A 13,720-nucleotide genomic window follows, 5' to 3' on the forward strand; every position below is an offset into this window, starting at 1 on the left:
GTTAATAAAAACAAAAACTGACTGCCAATTGCTGCAAAAGGACTTCAGGATGCTGAATGAGTGCAAGATAAACAGGCAGATAAAATTCAATACCACTAAATACAGTCAGACACACTTAAAAAAACAATCCAGTGTCAGGTATTCACTAGTTCCTACAAGATTCGTAAGGTTCCGTTTTTCACAGTACAAGAATTACACTCAAATTAATAATCCAGTAGCAAATTTACAAGAAATAGGTGGTTTTTCACATATTCCACAATTAGAACTTTGAAACTCATTGATACAAGACGCTTCGAATGTCAAAAGAAGAAATTAATACAAAAGACAGAACTAGTAGCAAAAAAGACCTTGGGGGCTTTTAATTACAAAATTGCAATACAGTGTTCGGCTTCAACATGTCTGCATGATAAATACCTCAAAGGAAGCTGAGATGGATTGCTATCTCTTTATCCTGTTCTTGCACTTCTATCCTGAACATCTAGCATTGGCCACTGCCAACGAAAGGATACTGGACTATGAATACCTTTGATTTAATCTAGTGCAGCCATTTTTTATGTTGTGTGATGATCATGGACACTGCTGGCACTCAAATAATTTAAAACAGAGAGACAAAACCCATCTGCATTTTGGAACCAAGACACTGACCCTAAAGTAGCTTACAATTAGCTATTGAGAAAGTGAATCACAGCCTTTTGAGAAAACCTTCTGATTTTAACAGACTTGGATTGCAGACTACAGCATCACCTTGTGAAAAAGCCCAAAATAAATATTTCTATTATCAGTTAAAAATAGGGAATAAAATAAGAAATTAAGAAAAAGATGCAGTAGTGGCTCTGATGCCCGGAATCCAACCATGTGCAACCTCCAGACAAGAGATATTACTCTTTACAAGCACCTGCTTCTTTCCATTGACTGTGAGAAGGCAATCCAAGTGACTCGTTCAAATGTAGAAGTCTTCATTAGTGTCATCTAAAGTCAGATTAGATGAATCCCACAGCCCCACAGTCTCATTTACTCAAGACTGACTTAACTTTTATCTGTACCTGTTTTGCAAACCAAACTCCACCGTGTATTTTAATATTTGCAGAACATATTACCTCTCAGAAAAGCAAGGACAATTTTTAATGATAAACAGTAAATTTTGAGGTTACTGTAGTCAGCTAGAGAATGTTATAAATATGCTTTAGCTACTTACATCAGTTTTAGGTCGTGCTCCAGTTGACACTGGGTAAGGTGAACAGTCTTGATCCTGGTAGTCTGCTCTTCTATTTTTCCAAGATCCCTTTTCTTGATGATCTCCATAAAACCTTGTCTCCACTTGAACAGGGCACTGTAAGAGAATTTTAAAAACCCTGTAAATAAAGGCAAGTCATAAATATTTTTAATGTGAACTGCAAGATAAAAACATTGGAATTTTATCTCTTTAAAGCTTTTTTCTGTGATTTATGGTAAACATTTGGCCTTAATTCTTTTTTTCTTAAAACCACCTGCTGCATCATTTTTACATTTTGCTAAATTAGACATCCAGCTATTATGTGAAGGGGTTTCCTTAACAGCTACTATACACAACTGGAGAACTAATAAACAGTAGTACACCTTCCTAAATATCAAGAAACTGAATCACCTCTACTTCAGAAAGAGAAATGGTTTTATTCAAATTATTAAAACTATCTTTTCACTTTATTTCACATTCATTTTTCTAACTTAAACAGAGACCCAAAAAATTCTCATTTTCAAATTACAGACTCTGAACCTTCCAAATCCACTTTTCCTTGTCCCCCAAACCTGGGGAGATCTCACTTGATGGCTCCACTCACATGACACTTTTTAAATTATGTGAGTCCTAACTCTGGTCCCACAGGTACCTAGCCACACTGAATGCAATGCCTGTAGGAGACCAACTGCCCAACATTCCCCCACCTGGTTCACCTCCAAAGAGCAACCAGGTGTGTGAGCAAGGAGCAACTCATGCTGCAACCCAGCAGGATCTGTGCTGAGAACAATCGGGGAACCAGGATCATGAGTGTGCTGCACTGCAGAGCAGTTCCAGGCTGTTGGGTACAATCAATCAAAATGAGACCGTTTTCTGCTGCTCCCCTTCACAAGAGGACAAATTTGCTGCCGGTCTTTAACAGCAACTGTCTGATTCTCAGGTAGCTTATTTTTAGGGATGTAAAAGAAGGAGGCTTTGAAAAGCTGACAAAAGAATCTGTATGTGGTCCCCCCCCAAACTGGAAAATAATATACTACTGCAAAAGAATTAAGAGAATGTGTAAGTTAAAGGTAAAGTTTTGTTCAATGGAAGTCAAATCTCTAATGTAAGATGAGGTAATCAAACAGGATTTCTCTGTCACTATCCATGAATGATAAAGGACTAAAACTGAAAAATTTGATTCTCATTCTTCAGCTCTGCTGTTCTTTCTGTACTGAAACAGAGTACTAGGCATCAAATGGAAATACATTGTTTACAGCAGGAATGTTTTGTCTCTACTGTCTCATTTACAAAGTACTACCCCTTCCATATTGCTAAGAAAGACTTTTTCCATAGAAACAGTACCAGGTTTAGAGCAGCAGTACTATTAATTGCAGTTTTCCAAAGCTAGCAGTTTTGCTGTTAGTATATTCAGAAAGCTCAGTGTTTTGTATTTAAATCATGTATTTATAGTATTGGTGAGAGAATATTTCAGAAAACAGTTTGATGGCAGATAATTATTTTTAATATCTTTTCTGGATCATCCAGAGTCATCCCGCCAGCGCTAATGCCCCATACTATTGCTCTATAAAAAACTGACCAGCAGTAACTTGCAGTTTACACAGATGTAAAGACAGACCACCTCTTACTATTTGTCTAAAAGTTGTTACGTTTTAGAAAACACCTTAAATTTGTTCACCAAAATACTGCAAGACCCCCTACTCTCACCTGGTAAGTTCAATAACATTTATTCACTCAGTCTATTGTAGTTAGCAAATATTTAGTCTTCTTCCTGTAAAATTTTTGTTTGATCAACCACTATTAATAAACAGATACCTTCACAACAGGAACTTTTAAATAATAGTAAAATATCAGTTACTTCCATGAACAAACAAATAATCCTTCAGTAGAAAACCAATTGGCTCAACCTAGCTATTAAATTACATAATACATTTCTGAGACATACCATTTGCCCTAAGAAATAAATAGTCTGTCATCTGTTAAAAATTGCCCACACTCTCAAGCGACCAATTTTCAGAGCAGCAGCTCCAACAAACATGTTGCTACTCATACAGGAGTCACCTACCTTGCAGACCTCAGGTCTACAAGTTGTCCTTGTATCTGTGAGCACTTCACCAAAATAATTTCAATTATAATTTCTTGCATCAGTTCCCAGTTTATATAGTCAAAATAGGATAAAAACTTATGAAGAACCCATAAGTGGTTCATCATTTTTTAGAAGCCAAATTTACACAGTTACTAGTAAACACGTCTGAGATAGATCTTCCTATACAAATATCATTGTGAGTGACAAGAATAAAACATTTTATAAGTGTGGAACAAATTACAAGCTATTGTAAGAAATATGGACCAAATGGGATGAATTGATATAAGATAAATTACTCATGCAACTTGTATGAAAAGAAGAGCTCATTTCTTCCACTGCAACTGTGATTTTGAGATTTGCAAAATCAGTTTCTTCCCACTAAATTCACCAAGAGATTTAGGAGGATGCATTTCTCCTCTTTGACTATATAGGAACACTAAGGTCAACCAATTCTCAGGCAAATTATTCTTAAATGTTTGAATTAGGCAGATCGTACCCTTGTCCTACAAATACCCTTGCAGGAGACAGCAAACGGTGTCCCATCAGTTCTACAACAGATTGTCCCTACTGTTTTCTTGCTCTGATCTTGCTGGTCTCATCAGGAAAACCTTTGTGTTAAATGACCTATCCATCTCCTGTAGTGAAATTAGCTCTTGGATGTTTAAAGGATGTTTCCAGTCTGCCACATAAGGCCACAATAAAAATGTGGCTGATTCACATGTTTGCCTGTCCACAGACAATTAAAATTAAGCAAGTCTCCTGCTTCAGAGAGGGAAGAAAACGTGGCCTGATAAAAAGCAGTGCAAAGTGCTCAAATATCGTATTAAGGATAATTTTGGCATTGATGTTAGAAGCATCCTTGAAATCTTTCTGTACTTATCCAATATGCAACTATTGGTAAAGGGAAACGATTGTGCCAAGACCAGTGAAACTGGCTTGGAGGTAGTTTTATCAGCATAGTATGCATGACCGGGTTTGTAGCACTAGCACAGGCTTTTAGTGGTGGAATATTGTCCCAGAAAGAAGGCTGTGCCTGAAGTCCTGGCCTCTGTACTCAGAAGATATCTTGCCACTAGGCTTCAGTAAGAGAAGCACAAGCATCTGGGATGCTGGTGTTGGCATTCTCTATGCAACCACTTCCGATGATGCTGTTCTTAAGTATCAAAGAGCATTTGAAAACATTGCCTATTTGGATTTGTTTTTCTGCTGTCTACATGCTACCTGGCCTTCATTGAATGCAATGGATTTGAAGTCCAGTGTCCTATGGTGTTCAAGTCACCCTGGAAAAAGAATGATGCCTAACCAAACCATGGCCTTTGCCTTAGTAGAGTAGGCACAGCCATAAAATCACAGGCATCTGGATCACTGGTTACCAAAACCAGACAGCCTCACAATGGCAAGTGCTTAAACTTTGATGGCTCAGATTTTACTTTCAGGCAGAAAAGCAGACTACACTGTCACTGCATTTTGACAGAAGACATTGAGCAGAAGACGACAGAACCCTGTCCCTTAATAGCGAAGTTAATGATGAAATTAATTCAGTTGGGCAGAGCTGGTTCTGACTTGCTTCCATGTACAGTAAGAAAGAAATGTTACTAACTCTCCACAGAATATGAAAATACATGCTGCAAAGTGCATCACTAAGATGCAACGTTCTGAACATCCCACCTTAAGAGACATGACCATTTACACTGTGATCCACACAGGCATTTATCTAAAGAATTTACTTATACAAAATGAAGCAGCATTGAAACAGTAGCAATGGCAAAGGCATTCAAACAAGCTCACCTTCCAGGACTTCAAGGCAGCAGTAACATTCAGAGCTGCACATCCAAATAACTCTATCTTAAGAACTCATTTTAATCATAGCCTACAGTAGAGAAAAAACACTCCTGACTTCTCACATTGTTCTATCTTCAGTTACTTCCTTTTATAAAAAACCTTGCTTATTCCAAAATTACTAAAATAATATCATTGCTCCTCAATCTCATCTGCCTTCAAAATAAAAGCTTGGGAAACTGTGTGAAATCAACTGATGACACCTGTCAACATAAAATATTCTTAACTAGAGGAATGCACCTCTAAATCAAGTATTCAGATAAAATAAACAAAAGTATTAATTCAACTCTTAATGAAGATACATAGTGTTTCTCTTGCTCTTTAAATGAATATAGCAAGTATAAATAGGCTAGCCCTGGAACTTTAAATTAACAATATTAAATCCTGAAAAACTATCAAATGCAATCATCTGGATTCAAATTCCCCTATAAAAAAGGTGTTTAATGATTTTAAGCCATACTGATGGAAAACGTACAAGTTTCATCCTATGACATCTCTGGTTATTTGGCTCTAGTTGTCTAATATTAGAGATTTTGTTATTACTGAGTGAAAACTAAGTTAATTCACCCTTGAACTTGAGCTCCTCAGCCTATTCAGAAACAACCAGATCTGAAAACCATGCTTGTTGAGCATCTAGCATCTGATAGCTAAATGTATCATACAACACACACATTCTTACCAGTTGCTTGTGCCTTTTGGTAGAAGGAGTACTGGAGGGAGAAGAGCCAGCACTCAGAGCTTCTTCAATATCTAAGTTCAACTGTTCCAGTTTCTTCATAAGACATGACATAGAGTCTGGCCATTCAGATCCTTTTTCTGGTTGGGTCTAAAAGAAATCAAACATATATGAAGTCTTAAAACACTCAAGCTTTTTGTAACTTAAGACTCTCATTCTTCTTCAAGCCCTCAAGGAAAAAAACTGACCAGTTCTTTCCCTGTCCTTGAGTAACTTTTCTCCATTTAGAAAGCTTCAATTGTCACTCCATTCCTGCTGACACATATTCATAGCTCAAATTATCACACTCCACTTCTGTATATCTGAATGGCTTTCTAACACTTCATCTTGGGTGACCCACTGCCAGCTCAAGCTAAGAACAACCAAAACCAAAGTGACTTTAATGTCTCCTCCCTAAGCCACTTCTATTTCAGCATCTCTCCACTGATTCCTTGCTGTCAGTAAGAATCCAAGCATTGAAGTTAATCACGTGCACTGTATTTTATTCCTTACTATAATTCCAGACTTTGTCAAAACTTGCAGCTTTCTATTGCCCATCTGTTGGGAATACTTCATTGGTCCCAAACACATTCTGTTTTCATGGATGCACCTTCCCCTTTTATCTGAACTGCTTCGTTGTAAAATGGAAACATTAATCCATTGTAGTGTAACTGCCAAAAATACTTTTCTTATTCCTCGATTTCCTCAAAGTCTTTTCCAGTGAAAAGCATCTTTCCATGGCAGTCCTTGTGCATGCTGCTGCATCACATCTAGTTTTCCTTATTCAAATCACTTCTAATGATCCGCAAAAAAAATACAGTCACGCTGGCCTCCCCGTCATCATGGGCAGCTACTGCTCCCCAGATTAGTCTCTGTCCTGAAGCTACCTCAGTTCTTTCATCTTTATTACTTTCACAAACAATATATTGTCTTTGCACAGAAGATAATTTCATAGCAAACAATTCTAACTGACTGAGCACACAAACAGTAATGCTGCATTGCCATCCTGCCAAAACCCTAAAAGCATCACACCAACACTCCACAACACCTAGGGGAGCTATAGGAATAGTAATTATTCTTACCTGATAAATCTTTATAGTGATTTGTTTCTTCATGGGTGTTTTGCAAGTGGGACAGAGATAATTGTAAAGTTCACTATCATAGAAAAAAGCTTTACAAATTGAATTCGGGATGCTCACTCCAGTATTACACTGACATGTATTGCTACTAATGGAACTGCTCATCTTCACCACAGTAACTAAGAATAAGGCCCCAGACCATCAGACACCTGGTACCATATTACCAACAGACACATGTTCCCTTCAGAGGGGCTAGTTTTATCTTTGTAGGGTTTGTTTCAAAGCACAGAAAATTAAATATCCAATCTTTAGGTTTCCAAATCTTTATTTGGAATTTCCCAAATTTTTACCACCTCCCGAGTATTTTTTCCTGAAATGCTGTTAAAAATGCTAAGCTGTATTTCAGTTCTGTAGCTATTACGATTATTTAAACAGAGACATTGATTGCTTCCCACTGTCTTCGTAACCATTTTAAAGTAAAATACAGGATGTTCCATAGAAAGTGAGTATCAAAAGACACTCCTCATTCTGAGTGAGATGGTCATACACAGGAAATGCGCATGTTGATGTACGTCTACAACACTCATTTGTAAACAAAGTAAAGATTCTACATTTTCCTGTAGTTATGCTTCCTCATTTCAATACTAAAGAAGGCTCAAAAAAAACCCAAAAAACCAAAGGTCAAAACATGCAAACGAACCCAAACTCCAGCAACAATGAATGTTGAAAGTCTGTCAAAATCAAATATGAAGGTTCCGTTTCTCAACACGGTTAAACTGTAGTTTAAGAAAAAGGAACTGTAAGAGTATGCTTTCTTACTTATCAGCGGCAAATGATCCTGAGGCAACAATTACCCAGGGAAATGAGTAAAATGTGTTGATTTCCATGAGCTATGCAAACATTGTACTTGCCAGGTAACAAACATCAAAGCTTACATTAGAAGTTTGTATTTTTTGAGTTCAATAAGAAGGGATTTACACAAGTGCAAAAAGTCCATTTTCTGTTCCATGACAGAAAAAGGGGAGGGACGGGGACAGGGGATGACTGGAAATATGTCTCTAATCTAGCATTGTGCACAGAAAAGACAAAGATGAAAATTCATGAAGACGTTAAGAAAGGCTTCAAAATATTCCTGACACTCCAAATGCATATGTACATGCAAACATATGATACTGTGTTACAACAAAAAATACAGCTCCATGCATAGGGAAGCACACTTTGCCTTTACCTTGACAAACAGTTACCTGGGGGAACAACACTTCCAGCATTCACTAACACTCTGCAGTACATCTGTATGAGCCAAACTCCCTTATTTTTATAAATTTGTTTTGCTTTAACAGAATTCAAACCACAGTAATTTCTTAAAAATGTAAGTCCTAAGGGGTTTCCCCAAACTGTAACTTCTCCCAGCTTTCTCCATTCAGTTCTGCCTTTTTTAGTTCAGTAAGAATCTATATTGTGTCTATTAAGGAGATGAGGAAAAAGATGGGTTTTCATTATCCTTCAAGATAAAGCTAAATGAGCCTAGTTAACAAATGCCATTCACTAATTGGAAATTTGGCAACAAAAGCACCATTTGGAACAAATGCTGATTGGCTACGTATTTCAAAGGTTGCCTGAAATTCCTGCTGAACAGCAAAAACATGATGCTACTTACATTCAAAAATATACAGCCTGCACAGTAGGACTTCTAACCAGTGAATAAATTCTGCCTAATCCATTCATACAGAACACAGCTCGCCAGTGTTCAGCTCTAGTAACTAGGCTGGACACTATCACAGTGCTCAGAAGAGCTGAATATCAGTGTATCCTGCCCATTGCAACTTCAGAGGCTGCAGGGTCAGACATCTTTGGAAGCTTTTGTGTCTTGCCCTTCAGGAGGAAAAAAAAAAAAATCATTCTAAATTATCTAAGAATCATGGTCTGCCTTATTCATTGCTTTTCCTCTAAAAAGGTGTACAGGGAGAACACTCTTTTGCATATACTCTCAAGGTCTTCTTTCTTTGTTGGAGCTGTAGTCACACAGCAATGCACAGGGATGCTGTTATCTTTTGAAGTACCTGAAAAGCTTACAGACAGAAGTGCACTACAAGAACACTTTCTGTATGTTACCTTGGAATACAGAATCATTTAGTTTGGAAAAGATCACCAAGTCCAGCACTTAAGATCAAGTCCAACAGTTAACCTAGCACTACAAAGTCCATGTCCCTACACACCACATCTGCAAGTCTTTTAAATACATCCAGGGGTGGTGACTCAGCCACTTCCCTGGGCAGCCTGTTCCAGTGCTTGACAAGCCTTCTGGTGAAGAAATGTTTCCTAATATCCAATCTAAACCTCCCTCAGTGCAACTTCAGGCCATTTCCTCTGAGCCATAGAAGAAAGTGTGACCAGAGAATCTCTCATCAAACACATCTTCCACGGTGAAGCACCATTGTCTAGAAAGATCATGTCATAGATTAGGCAGAGAATGACATACCGGCCTTGGAAGCGAATCCTCTGCCATCCATATAGATTTCTCAAGTCTCACAAAACAGAAGTATCATCCTCTGTGCTAAATATAAAATTAAGTGGTATGCACTTCCTTAAAACAGTTACAAATGCAATTATGCTTCAGATAGTTATTGTATATGAAGAACTAACCCAACTGTTCAATATTTACTAAGACACATTTATCAGTCAGCTAAACATAAAATTTAGTTGTTATGTTGCTACTACTACAGCAACCACAGTTTTAGAACTGCAGGCTTATGTTACTGTTACATGCACACATTCATATCCAGATTCTGTGTTCACTTAATGTAGCTGAATTAGGATCATTAACAAATTACAGAGGTAAAACAGTGTGCAAGGTTACGGTCCATCACCTGAACTATTACTTGCTCTTTCCTTAGACCGAGAAGTAAATACATTCCAGACATTCAGCTATTTATGCCTTTTGGACTGAAGCTTCTGCACCATGCTTTTCAGCCTTCAAGTGTTCTGAACTAAACTTATTCAGCAAAATAATCCCTGATAAAAGGCATATTTGTTTCAGTGTTTTGCCCATGAAGCTTATTGCAGTAGGCAAAACAGCTGCCAGCAAATCTAAATTTAAATGGAAAGAATGTGGCAGAAATTAACAAATCCATATAGAACACTAAGAGGTCAGGGTTAACCCAGCTGCCAGACCCCATCCCATACTGGAAGCAGAAAGGCTTCCAAGTGAAGGGTTATGAGAAAATTACACAACTCTAAATTTATCTGATAACTTGTGGCTTTCACTTCAGAAACCTTCAATAGGTCCAACTGTTCTAATAATTAATGTATTGTACAACTTCAAGTGATAAATTACTATCTCCAAATAAAAAAATACCAATGCTTTTTAACCCTCTTCCCTAATATTATATCGGTTTAGACAAAATTCTCTCTGATGTACAGCCTAGATCCACAAAGAATGATTTTGTGGAAGTATTTCAGAGACCAAATATCATATTTTGCTCTTGTGGCATTGATGAAGCTTCTCTGTTCTCAAAAGCAGCTCTGTGTAAAAGAAGGTCTCTCAGCCACTGGTGGCTTTGCCCACAGGGGCTGGGGGAGGAAGCCAGATCAATTCCTTACACAAAATCCTTCTGAAAAAGAAGTATTTAGAATACAAAGGACTCTTTTATTCTCAAAATAGATTTATGTGTGCCTTCTATATTGAAGATTAAATATTTCAAAGGGAATTTTCCCATATATCCCACTATAGTGTTGCTTAAATACTTACAGAGCTTTTAGATGGGTAACTAACTTGTGACATCTTTGTCCTGGAAAGCAGGTAAACTCTGCAGTTAGCACTGCTTCTGCTTTCTAAGAAAGCTTAGATGCTTTCTGCTTCTAAAAACTGTACTGCTATCCATCTGGAGCGATCAAGGGAAGTCTCTTCAATCTTTCAAGTCAGCAGGTAAAATGACACGCATAGCTAGGTTGCTGGGAAAATGAAAGCTCTTCAGGGGCATCAAATGAAATTCAGAGCAACATGGATCCCCGAAACATTCACCTAATGGTGGGCTACTAGGACATCAGCAGTTTTTCCCCTAAGAAAAGGTACAGAAATACTAATATGAAGGTGTTAAGTTAATCAGTTTTAAAGGAAATACCTTTTCCAGGATGAACCCTTTCCCCCCAAACCTATGATAATTACATTTAAATACACCTGTGTATAGAGCTTCATTTTTCCTTCCTGTCCAGTCACCCTCTCCTTTGCACTTTCCTGCCCGAGGGTGTGCTGCCCCAAGCTACTGGTATCTTCAAACAGGTTTTCAGAAGTGACACAAACCATACCTGTGAGAATCTGATGAAACCTTCTAAATACTTCATGCTCTAAAGCAAAAATAATAATAATTAAAAAATACACACCCCACCCACCCCCACCACCGATTTTTAAAGACCCTTAAGGCTCTTGCTGGCTTTTCTCCATTTCCCCTTACTGTGCCACCATGTAACTGACTTTATCTTCCTTCACTAAGCTCAACTGTGCATTTCTATAACCTACGTGTTTGTGTTTTACTAAACCACTAGCTATATTATTGAATTATGAATACAGTACAAAATAGAAAAATATTGCAGAAATGAAACTTCAAGACATAGAATAATAATAATAAACACTTGGGGGTTTTTAATGATGAAAAGGTATGTAACATAGGAGAAAAGGGAACCCAAAGCAATGGTACCATACAGAAAATAATGTAACACAACCTCACTGCATGTATTTGACTGACCTGTTAAAGGCAAACTCGTAACAGCTCAGAAATAAGACTCTACTTTTCATAACAGCTTTTAATCTCTCAGACAGGGAATTGGTAAATTTGACCTTTAATCTGTAATCAATGCATTGATCTTGCATAGCAATAGTGTCTGTCATCTCTCTTTCAATAGTTCCTGCATGAATTTTTAAGAACTTTTGCTCTAAGTTAGGCAGGACAGGAGCTCTGGTACCAACAGTCCTCCAAATATTATTCATGGAAACACTTCTCAGCTGAAGAAACCTGAGCTAATTCCTGGGACTGAAGGCCATAAGCTGTGCCAGCATGGTGGTTCACCCAAGACGAGAGAGAGATTGGAAGGGGAAAAGAAAGAAATTTAGTTGAAGAAAAGATGTGGGGCAAAAAGTTTTGGAAAATAATTGCATACTACTGCAGAAGTTTTAAAGTGAAGTAGCCCAGGCAGCCTAGTACAAAAACTCTGTTGCAGGATTGCTTTGTTTCTAGTAAAAGCAACTAGATTCATATTGGACTTCTCATTTAAAGATGACAACTTAAAATGGCATGTAGTTGGTTTTAACATCAAATTTTAATTTGGGTTTGCTCCAATGATTAAATGATTTATTCTCCCAGTTCACAATGCCTACAGCAATTCTCCACCTTCTAACAAATTATGATGTCAAGCAACACCGAATTTCACAAACAGGCTGCCTGACAAGCCTGTACTGCCGACACATGCTACGGAACTGGCACCCGAATGGCCAGACAAGCTGTCTTAAGTGACATCTGCTCCTACTTCAGCATATGAATTATCCTCTTGGGTTATCCCATCTTCAGTGGCTTCAGAGTGGGTGCCAGCTCATCATTTATCTATTCTACCATCTTCCCCACCTTGTGAGGTGGAGGAAGTGAAATGCATTTCTTGTACCCCAAACACCTGCTCTATGCAGTAGTCAAGTTCCCGACACCATCCATTTGCGTTCAGTTTGGCATCATCTGCAACAGTGGTTGTATCTGCACATCACAATTAGTGCCCATGAATGTGAAAATGCCTTACACACACCAGTGAAGATGCATTTAACTACTTCTTCACCAAAAATTACTAACTTCAAAATACAGTAACTCTTACCACAACTTGGAAAATGTGACCAGTCTGTGCCTGTTTCTAGAAGGTTATCTTCCCACAGTACTTGTTGACTAAGCAATGGTGTATTTCAGATTGGGTTTCACGCCACTAAATCCACAAAAAGTTACATACTGGAATAGGTAACTTACAGATCCTTCTCCCCAGTGTGTTTAGTTGCACCTTTTGAGATTGGATAGAGCTTAATCTGTTTTCTTAAAGAAGGGTTATCTCTTCAGAAAACATTGTGGTTACAGCTATCCAGGATGTAGAAGAGCTGGACTCAGCACCATTTATGGCCTAATGCATTTTGTATCAGCTCCTCCATAAATGTAAAAATCAGCAGGGGAAAAAAAAAAATATTATCACTTAAATACCAAGTACAAGCGGCTGTGCAGGAAAGTTCTACAAACAGGACTTCATCCCCAGGCTACACATCTGAGTTGCTTCCATCACATGCAGTTTCTCCCTTAATTGTTCAACAAATCTTCAATTATTTTTGTACAGGCAAAGCTACAAGAGGAGAACCTGCGCCCATAAAACCTTACCATCAGAAATTCTTCTGGAAGGTAGAAAACACAGGCTAATGTCTTTTAAACAGTTGAGAGAGCTGAATCCTTCTCTTTTGGGGAAGATGAACCACTAAATTACAGAAAACAACTACAACACCTCTTTATTTTACAAAGAAAGCAGCAGCTGCCACTGCATTTTGTGGAAACCTGCATCCTCAGGATAAACATGGAGGGCTCTATGTCTGAAGTGACTCATCCCACCTATGTGCTGCCTCCCTGCCAAGGTTAGCCTCACAATAAGCATCAAGCTCTTGGTCTTAGAACAAATGGTACAATTTTCACACATGCAGGAAAAAAACACAGGACATGTTAAATTGAGAAAGCAGCTCAGAAAATACCAAAAATCCCCTACTTTATCAATGTCTGGCT

General features: G+C 38.0%; 1 protein-coding gene across 1 annotated transcript in view; it reads right to left on the reverse strand.

Moving 5' to 3' along the window:
* STARD13 (StAR related lipid transfer domain containing 13) overlaps nucleotides 1–13,720 on the reverse strand; it is a 295,778-nt gene that overhangs the window by 212,994 nt on the left and 69,064 nt on the right. The window contains exons 3-4 of the mRNA XM_056327534.1: nucleotides 5,818–5,964; nucleotides 1,196–1,330 (exon numbers count right to left, since the gene is read on the reverse strand). Coding sequence (XP_056183509.1) covers nucleotides 1,196–1,330; nucleotides 5,818–5,964 — 282 coding nt within the window. The remainder of the gene's footprint in view (nucleotides 1–1,195; nucleotides 1,331–5,817; nucleotides 5,965–13,720) is intronic.

This window comes from Falco biarmicus, chromosome 2 (assembly GCF_023638135.1).
Source record: "Falco biarmicus isolate bFalBia1 chromosome 2, bFalBia1.pri, whole genome shotgun sequence".
In the NCBI taxonomy this organism is placed as follows: domain Eukaryota; kingdom Metazoa; phylum Chordata; class Aves; order Falconiformes; family Falconidae; genus Falco; species Falco biarmicus.